The following is a 9,611-nucleotide window of genomic DNA, read 5'->3' as shown; positions in this document are numbered from 1 at the left end:
CACTTACACCCCCTCTTAGTTGGATAATATCACTTACCTCCCCTCTTACCTATCAAACACCTCCCCTCTGTTAACTTTCTCGATTAAATTTAACATTTACCGTTAAATATTTTTCTAAAACTCCAAACTATCCTTAGCTAAAAATTTTATTTTATTTTAAATCCTAAATTATGATAATCACCCTAACACTTAAACTACTAAATCGCCTCCAATTAAAATAATTATTAAAACCAAAACACCATAGTTAAAACCCACGGTTGGAGGAAGTGGTGGAGCGGAGGGTTGGTTGGACGAAGAGGCGAAGCGGAGGGTTTGGGAAATTCGGGAATTTGATCGGTAGAGTTAGGGAGTGATTTTGTAAATTTTAAAACTTTAAACTTTTAGATGTAAAAATAAAATTCTGTATGTAAAAAAGTGTTTAATAGGCTGAGGTTACATGTGCAAAATGAATAAAAAGAAAACTAAAAATGTAAGATCAAATATCACCCACCAGATTTTTGCTTGCCCAATCTAATGCTTGGGACTCCCTATTAAGGGCTAGAATCACTAGTTGACAAACAAATGACACCTGAAATGTTAGACCGATGCAAAGAAACAATTAAGAGAATTCAGTCCCGAATAGCCTCTAACTCAAGAGTTGTGCCACTATTTTTGTTGCAAACAAGACACCCCCTGATCCCAGACAATACTAGCTACAACTACCTTCCTTATCCCAAGCTACATTTGAGAACAACATATGGCAATGTATATTGTTTAAGTGAACTAAAGAAGACTTGCTTGGGTTGGGTTGCAGCTGTTCTTGCTGTTTAGAAATTGAAAAAGAGAGGACCACAAAAGAGTTCATCAAAGGAAGTCATGGAATTTGAGAGAGAGGGAACTATACCATTAAAGACAAAATCATTCCTAGCAAGCCAAATGACCCAACACAGTGTGCTCCATATTGAAGATACTAATTCCATTTGACATGGGCTACCAAACCGTAGCTCAATAAAATCCATCCAATCTGAACCTTCACAAGTAGCACACTTCAAACCAATATTTGTTGAATCATCTTTTCTTGCATGAATGTAGAAGGGCTCAGCTACATGGCCTTGTCTTTGTATAGAGCACTTACCAAATATTTATATACAAATTTGTATCATACAACACTGCATGTCCCTACTCTCACAAGGATCTCTAAATAAAATTGTTACTCTGTTTGGAATTAGCAAAATAAAATTAAGTTTACCAATCAACCTATGGATGTTGGAGCCATTATGAAAAAAATTAACTATTGGTTTGTGCACTCTTAAGTCTATTTGGAGCCACCAACCCATACTTGTTTTTTGTCTACCAAAAAAGAAGACTTCATTCGGTGTCTCTTGCGAACTCGTACATGACGACCAGCAAAATTTATGAAATAGATGAAGTTTAGCATCCCAAGCAGAGCAATGATACAGTAATAGTAATCAAGCCTGTTCTTGTTCATCAGATCATGACCACCTAGCCATGGTTGCCCTCCATTTCTCTCAGTGAAGAAAGAAATGGTGTTGACGAAAAGAGTGCTTATATTGCTCGCAAGAGCCAAACCCAGGAAGAAAATAGATGCTGCAATGGTTCTCATGCTCTCAGGCAATTGTGTGGTTAAGAATTCCATTAATGCAATAGCCATGAAAGCTTCAGTCAAGCCTGATAACATGAACTGTGGCAGAAGCCATGTGAAGTGCATGGGTGAGACATAGGAGTTACTCTTTAATGCCATCTCACGTCGTTGGCGCTCGATGAACCCAGCAATTAACATGCACAAAATAGACATTAAAATGCCAATCACCATTCTTGTTCGCATCGTTATCCTAACTTCCTTCTTGGAAAATTTTCTTGCCGAGGGAATCAGTATTCGCTCATACATAATTATCCAAAACGATAAGAGTGATCATTGAACTAAGACCCATGAAGCCCGGTGGTATCTCAAAGCTGTGTATGACGCGTCTATCCATCCATCTGCATTACTTGAAGAACTCCAAAAGTACCTTGCTCGTCCATGACAGTGAAGCAAGTGACCGCTGAGAACCAAACAGGTATTATTCGTATAATGCACTTAAGGTGTTCGACCTGTTCCCCACTGCAGAGTCTCCAACCATTCCTTGCTTTTCCATCACTGTCTAACTCAGATGGGTGATCAGTGATCACTGCAGCCTTGTCAAGGAAAAGTTGAGCTTCCGTAAGTGGAGGATCATAAAGTTCATTCTCTATGATCTGCTTGGACACAATGAGTTTTCGTTTACGAATTGAAGCTACAATGACCTTAACAAGATCCGTGAAGACATTTCCTCATGGCTTCATGTAATGGTAAAGGGAGGAACCAAGTAAGAAGATGGTGATGGATACAGCAAGGCAAGCAGTAGGAATGGCTAGACCAATAACCCAGCTGATATTGGTTTGGACATAGACGACTACCATGAAGGCTAGGCCGAGAGCAATGGTGAAGGATAAGTAATACCAGTCGAAGAAACTGTCGATGTCATTTCTTCCTTTCTCTGTACTGGGGTCAAATTGATCAACACCAAATGCAATGTTGCAGGGTCTAACTCCACCAGCACCTATGGAGAGTAATGCAAGAGCTGTGAGATTTGAGAAGGACCCCAAGCTGCCATTTTTGAGGTGGCAATCAATCGATTCCCTTACAGCTGGTTGGTGGTCTTAGTTGGGGTAAAGCTGCAGTCAGGGTCAAGATTCCCATACCCTGTTTCATTCAATTCGAGAAAAGAAAAACAATAAGCACATCTGTTTCAAAGCAATAGAGAGAAAGACATTTTAGCCGGTGAAAATGCACCAGCAATGAAGACAAGGAATCGAAAACAAGAGTGAGATACCTCCCCAAATAAGCATCAGAAATGAAAGCCCCAAGCAGAGGTGCGAAGTTGGAGGACCCAAACCAAATGGTGACCACATTCACCAGAAAAATCCCTTCCAAGTGATACTTGGTCTTCAGGTATACTGTCATATTGCTATTATGTTCATCGAAGCCAACTGCTCGAATGTCTCATTCCCTACACACCCAAGCGCATGAAGCAAATCAGAATCAAGTCACGTGTGGTTACACCGTTCAGTCCAAGTCATTAGTTCATATGGGTTCATAGCAAATTCCGTTATTGCTGAAGCTTGCAATTGTAGAGAGAGAGAAATTACCAATGATGTAAGGCATGGATTTCCATCCTCCAGCTTTTCTTTGGGAATGTCCTTGCTCCATGGCGTTCTGCTTTTCCTCTGCCATTTCTATTGGCCGCCTTCTTGTTCTTTTATTCTTGTTTTAATTTGTTATTAAGAGCTCTCTGTGTGTTTATTCCTCTTTACTCGTAGAGAAGGAAAAAAATGAAGAGAAATCTTATGAGAAGAGGTCAACAGCCTGTAGGTAATATATATCTCTTTTTCCTTGCCACAACAAGAAAAAGGAAAAAGAGAATTTGCAGGATACAGTAGCTCTGTTCCATTTTCTCTTAGCTGGTCAAACTACCATAAATGTCTGTAAGAAGTAAGTTGTGGATGTTTTGGTTATGAGATTTGACCAGTGAAATGGATTCAAGAAAGGATTTTTACCATCCAAGAGTCTAGGTTCGTTATTCTTCTTTGTTCACCCCTATATCAGTTAAAATGTTTGAATTTCTTTTTATGGAAGAACTTTATTATTACTACCATATGAAAAGCTTTGAACATAAGCAAATGAGCCAAACCCATATCAGACACAGGGCTTTCTGTACTAGGCATTCTTAGTATAGTTGTGATTTTATATCACCCATAACTGTACCTGTTTTGATATATGAATCCCCCTAGCCTTGTCTATGAGCTTTACTGTTTCACTTTGCACATTTTTCTTAATTTTCTATTGATAAGAGAAAGAGTTCAATTGACTCCAACCAGTGTAGTTTGTACAAACCTTTGAACGTGAACTAGCTAATTTTTTTGTTACAAAAAAATATACATAGGGAAGGAGAGACAAAGGTAAGGTCCATACAATCATGTCACACGGCTACAGCGGCACCAGAAAGCTGTTCCACCACTTCTTCCTCGAGCAACAGCAATTTCTTCATCTATGTAAAACCAGACAAAAAAGGGATCCTTGTTGCTTGGCTCCCTCTCATCAATTTTCCCAAGGCTTATCTGCAGTGGACCAAACGGCCCAATCTTTATTTTGACACACTCAAAAATGAAAGCCAATATTCTCTTCTTCCATGAAAATCTCCCTTCAAATGTTAAACATCCCAAAGGCCCAAAGAAGACTCCATTTTCAATCCTTTTACCCTGCAAATCAAATTGCTGAGAGCCTTGACAACACTGAAAACATAACAATCACTGAAGAACTAATAGAGGGAAAGATTTGGGGGAGTAATTGTTTACCGCTGCATCAAAACGTTGAACAGCAGTGATAGGGAAATATCTACCACTTTTCAAACGATCCTACAAAACCCAATCCGAGAAATCTATGAACACCGAACAAGAAATTAACTCAAGAAATCGAGAATCCATCAGCCCTAACAGACAGGGAAATCAGTTAATCAACCACCTTAGCCGTGAAGATAAGCATCCATGTTCTTCCAGGTGATTCAGATCCTCCAAGGGTATTGAGAAATCCCGAAGGATCAAGCTTAGCCTTCTCCATAACAGCAAGAGCGGCAAGTACCTCCTCTGCTGCAACTTTTCTTGTCTTGGCTGCATTTTTGAGAATCTTCACGCTATCCTCAACCTCCTGCAGAAGAAGAACAAAACGAAGAACCCACTGAGCTATATCATATAACCAAATTTACAACTCAAGAAATCCTATTACCTTACTGAGCTGCTGTTTTTCTTGAAGAAGAACTGATGATGTAGTTTCTTGATCTGTTTGAGCAGCTCTTGGCTTTGATACAGAGAATCTGGAAAGCTGGGTTGTAATTTTGTTCAGATGGAAGTTCTTAGTGTTAAGATGCAGACGGTTTTGGTGAGAGAAATCTGAGGATTTGGGGAAGTTTGGAGATGTGGTGGAGAAGAAACAACCGCTGTGAGAGGTTACAATTGATGATGCCATTTCACCTTCTCCACTTCTGAAACAAATGGGTTACCATTACTTTCCTCTTGTTTCTGCAGATTTATCTATCACCTGGGCCAAGATGGGCCGACCTGAGGCCAATGGTGCATAGAATCATATAAAAGAGGAATCAAGTTTGGGCTGGGGTTTTATAAAAGCGAGCCCAACCTGGCAAACTTCCAAATTTTTATCTGAGCTATAAATAGTCCTGCTTGTCTCATTTCAGCACTCATATGCTATCAACAAGTGCAAAATTTTAGAATCGAATTTGACGAATCCATGGATTTTGATTGGAATCAACTGAGGGTGATTCCAGTTTAGTTCTTACCTAAAAGACAAATCTCATGCACTAAATTTATGCATTTGAAATTTTCTGTTTGCCTACCTGAATTTGATTATCACAAATTACCATAGGCAGGTTTGTCAAGTGAAGCGTTTCTCCTCAGTCAAGTTTTTGATGTAGGAGATTGGAATGTCTAGTGGCTCAAAGCCTCAAACAACGATTTTCTTTCCAAAAAGACAATAAGAAAACTCTGAGGATTTAACCAATGCAGGGTTGGTTGAGTGGTAAAGATCCATCTTTTCAGTGGAGAGAGGTCATGTGTTAGACCCTTATTTTCTTTTGGGAGAAAATTTTCGCTTAACTTACCAATATGGTAGAGAGAGAGAGTCTAAACCAAATATTTCATTTCGGAAATGAGCCCATATATAGAATCAGCTATCAGCCATACGGAGAAAATACTAAACATAGCAAAAGAGAAAATAAAAATGACTGAATTAGATAGACTGACTTTTTTTGTTTTGTTTTGAGTTAGGTAGACTAACTAGCTAATTATATGCTAGAGAAACAACTGCAATCCGTGATATGTAAGACCCTGCCAAGCTCATCAACTCACTTGCCCAGAATAACATGAAGAGAACCAATCGTCTTTCAAACTTGTGTTCTTTTGTGTTTGAAGAACAATCTTGTTTGAATCTTCATTCAGAAAAGTAAGGGCAAGAAGTAGAGAGCATGCTACTGATCGGGGTTTTTGAATACTACAATTTCATCTTCAGCTTAACTGTAACTATGCATTAAGCTTTGCCGCTTCCGCCTCCATGTGTGCAGCTTCTGCTGCTGCTCTTGCGGCCTTTGCCGCTGCTTCTGCTGCTTGTGCCGCAGCCAGTGCCGCTGCTCCCGCCTGAGCATCTAGCTTGCCTCGAATGCTATCTGGAAACCTGAATGAGTTAGAGTTTAATTCAAACGCCGTTTCTAACGCTGTCTTCGCTGCTTGTGATGCTGTCCTCGCAGCCTCAGCTGCCTTTGCCGCCATCTTCGCAAGATTGTTAATAAGAATCTGCCCTGCTAGCTTTCTTGCATGAAGATCAAGCTGCTTCTTGTTTTTAAGTATTTAAATTAGTAGGACAAGGTTAGGTTTGTAAACGCGTTCCATTCTCCCGTGGGGTTCAATAATAAAGTAAAGAGCGGTTGAACTTCAATGCTGCGCATTTAATGTATGGTCCAGTGCTGCCAATAGATTAATGCACAACATTCAAGTTTACGGCCAAATAATAGAATTCTAGAAATTTTTCATTTTTTTGGATGAAAAGCTCCAGACAATGCATGAATTTCAAAGAGTCAATTGATGGCTCTCAATTCGATGTACAAATACATCAAGCTTCTCTCCCACCCAAAAAAGGGAGGACCAAAGAAAAAGTATCTCTAGTGACAAAGTACTGTCCAAGTATATGACCATTTAACACTTGGAATTTCAATTCATCAATTGTCTTTTTTCAAAGGTTTAAATTATCCCACGATACTATCAGATACGTATCCATATCTGACCCATCCGATACGATACATCTCGATACATCTCTCTATTAAATTACACTAAAATACATTAACTAGAGTGATATAATACTCAATACAGGACGATTAAAATCACCTGACCGATACGATATTTGATACCGATACTTTAGACCTTGCTTTTTTCTTTACTTGCACTACTTTCCTATATTCTTTTCTTTTTAATCAATCCTTTGGAAATGTTATGCGTAAGAGTCCTTTCTAATTTTATATTCTAACATAATTGCCATTTTTAAGTTTATATTTAAATAATATTTTAATTTTTCAGTTGATCATAAATAAAAATTCATATCCTCCACCGGAAAAATAAAAATAAAAATTCATACCAGATTGAGAAGGCTCTCATAACGGACATAGTATCATATTATGTAGACTCGTAAATGGTAGCCAAATTTAAGTTTAAATCCTCGGCAGCAGTCACTACCGATGGTGATTACTCTTCAGTTTCTCTTTAAACCATGTAGAATGAACATGGTTGTAACTTCCAAGTCCAAACCGGATTATCCAACCAAACCAACCATCCCTCGACTCATCAACTCATTTTCTAAAAAGAAAAAAAATATAAAACCCTAAATTGATCGAATTCACCATCTTCATCATCGACTCACCATCAACTCAACATTGCATTACTTCTCTTTCTTTATAATTTTCATTTTTGAATTGGAACTTTTCAGACAGAGTTGGAACCATTAATTCATTTGTTGGAAAGGAGTATGTGTGACGATTTAAACACTGGTCACCTTTTCATATTTTTTTGTGCCAACTGTAGATTTGGATGCATTCCTTGTAAGTCAGGAAAATGCAACAAATGTTAGTGTTACATTGTTGAAGACAATGACCCAGTTGCAAGAAAAGAACGCTGAGGAAGAGGCAGCAGTAAAGGTGGTGGTAGCACTGGTAGGTTCTCTGGTGGAAGAGGTGGTGGTGGTGGTAGCAACTAGACGAAGGAATTGAATTGAGAAACATTTAGAAACTAACAAAATCAAATTTTCCTTGGCAATCAAACTGAATATAATGCAAACTCAAAGTGAGTCGATGAAGAAGATGCAAACTCTAGTTCCCATTTGCAGCAGCTTTAAAATAAAACCAGACAGTTCAAAATTTATATATAAGTTAAGCCTACAACTTAGTTTCAGCCTTGATGTTGCCAGCTTGGGCCGCTTCAGCAGCAAGCCTCTGGCGTCTCTGCTTATATAACCGGCGTTTCAGAGTTGCGGTTTGTGGTTTCTGATAAGCCGACTTCACTGCAGGAGCCAACTCCACAACTCCGGCACACACTGGCTCTCTTTCCTTCGCCACTGCAACTTCAGCTTCCGTGGTTTTTATCTCTGCTTCGATTGCCACACCTGCTGCTCTTTCCGCAATTGAATTCGTCACCTGCTTTGTCGATTCAGAAGAAACAATAACTTCAGTTAAATGTATAGTTAGCTGATCTAACTTGGAGGCGGCGGCCTCTGCAACTTCCACCATTTCCATTGCCGCTTCGAACGCCGCCTTCGCCGCTCTTGCCATCACTCTTGCTGCCTCCACCGTGGCGTTGGCTGATTCCACCGCCTCCTTTGCCTCCATCTTTCTTCCAAAGAAAGCTCAACGGTATTATCATAAGAACAACTGAGGTTCAGTTCCATTGCTTACTATTTATAACTTGAATCTGCTTGCATTTAGAAGAGGAAAAGTCGCATGATCAGCTACAAGCTAAGATGAATTAATTCCTGGGCACAAACCATCATGGTGGGAAATTAAAACAAGAACTGGGCATTAGTAGCTCTGGAAGCATCGAGAGGGGAATCGCCATTTTTTATATTCCAATGCGTTGAGTTCCTTCTTTTAACTGTTCGTCAGGAGTTTGAACGTTGTATGGGAACTCAACCGTCTCATGGATAAACGATAACCATGGAGGGAATCAGGCAGTGTTTGGTATACTTTTTACACAAATAAATACAAATGGTAGTGTTTGGCAAATTCTAGGTAGACTTCATTTGGGCTATCCACGCACCCACCTTTGAAAATCTAAAAGAAGACTATTCTTTTGGGAAATTGATTCAGTCCTGTGCATTAAATGCATGAATGTCAAGTCAGAATTTGAAATCGTTGGATACAAAATTTTGAAATCTCGACCATTAAATATCAATGGCCAAGACTGAGATTTCGATCCGACAGCCAAAAATGTTTTGCTTGACAGTAGTCCTACTGAAGCAAGGTCCATTGTTTTGAAAATGCTTGCTTTTCTATCTATATGGAACTTAGCAGTGTTGTTCTTTTTTTTAAGGTTTAATAATCTTCCGCGTTATGCAAAGGAATGCTCATATTTACCAAAAGAAAGTTTGCTTTTTTTACTTTATAGACTGTAGTTAACAACCCCCTTCTCCTTCCCCTTCATTGTAGAATGTAGATTGACCTTTGAATTTACTATAAATTTCAGTATGATAAAAAAAAAAAATAAAATAAAAAAAATATTAATTAAACCATTTTGGATAAACTCTACTTTCCTTCTTACTCTTCTCAAAAGTGAGGCTAGAAGTGTAGAATAAAGGAGTCCAAATCCTCTGCAATCCAGGTTGCCCCTTCACCCATTAGCCCACACTCATGTGATTGTGGGCGGATGGTCGAGGGACAACCTTGATGAGGAGGATCTCCATTTTGGAATAAGCCATTGAATCTTTTCAATAGAAGATTTGAAATTTATAAGAAATTATTTCGTAAAAAATATGCAAAACGTATTTT

General features: G+C 38.9%; 2 protein-coding genes across 3 annotated transcripts; both read right to left on the bottom strand.

Annotated features, from left to right (window-relative positions):
• Positions 1-1,160: 1,160 nt before the first annotated feature.
• On the bottom strand, positions 1,161-3,327 carry LOC149024632 (Major facilitator superfamily protein). Its single transcript, XM_089144847.1, is given in 7 exon segments — positions 1,161-1,897; positions 1,899-1,973; positions 1,975-2,613; positions 2,615-2,722; positions 2,813-2,988; positions 2,991-3,029; positions 3,169-3,327. Coding segments are annotated over 7 exon segments (1,725 nt in total). The 5' UTR covers positions 3,254-3,327; the 3' UTR covers positions 1,161-1,294.
• LOC149024631 (microbial collagenase) lies at positions 3,245-5,085 on the bottom strand. Of its 2 annotated transcripts, XM_089144845.1 has the most exons (5): positions 4,802-5,085; positions 4,541-4,723; positions 4,375-4,434; positions 3,992-4,278; positions 3,245-3,327 (listed from the first exon to the last, which is right to left on the bottom strand). In XM_089144845.1, exons 1-4 carry the CDS (start codon positions 5,039-5,041, stop codon positions 3,994-3,996), a joined length of 768 nt encoding a protein of 255 aa, XP_089000971.1. In that variant the 5' UTR covers positions 5,042-5,085; the 3' UTR covers positions 3,245-3,327; positions 3,992-3,993. The 2 variants fall into 2 exon arrangements, with proteins under 2 accessions (XP_089000971.1, XP_089000970.1); XM_089144844.1 differs by lacking the exon at positions 3,245-3,327 and having other exon boundaries at positions 3,856-4,278.
• Between the last annotated feature and the right edge of the window lie 4,526 nt (positions 5,086-9,611).

The sequence above is a fragment of the Hakea prostrata genome, chromosome 2 (genome assembly GCF_041222555.1).
Source record: "Hakea prostrata isolate BN-2017 chromosome 2, UWA_Hpros_2, whole genome shotgun sequence".
In the NCBI taxonomy this organism is placed as follows: Eukaryota; Viridiplantae; Streptophyta; class Magnoliopsida; order Proteales; family Proteaceae; genus Hakea; species Hakea prostrata.
Note: the sequence above shows the minus strand (reverse complement) of the source record. Positions and strands in the feature narration are given on the sequence as shown.

What these genes read in the sequence shown, in the direction of transcription:
- LOC149024631 (XM_089144845.1), bottom strand. Translation starts at nt 5,041, where the DNA reads ATGGCATCATCAATTGTAACCTCTCACAGCGGTTGTTTCTTCTCCACC. An exon ending in AAAAACAGCAGCTCAGTAAG is followed by an intron (nt 4,724 to 4,801) that starts GTAATAGGATTT and finishes CTTCTTCTGCAG; the next exon opens with GAGGTTGAGGATAGCGTGAA. An exon ending in TGCTTATCTTCACGGCTAAG is followed by an intron (nt 4,435 to 4,540) that starts GTGGTTGATTAA and finishes TGGGTTTTGTAG; the next exon opens with GATCGTTTGAAAAGTGGTAG.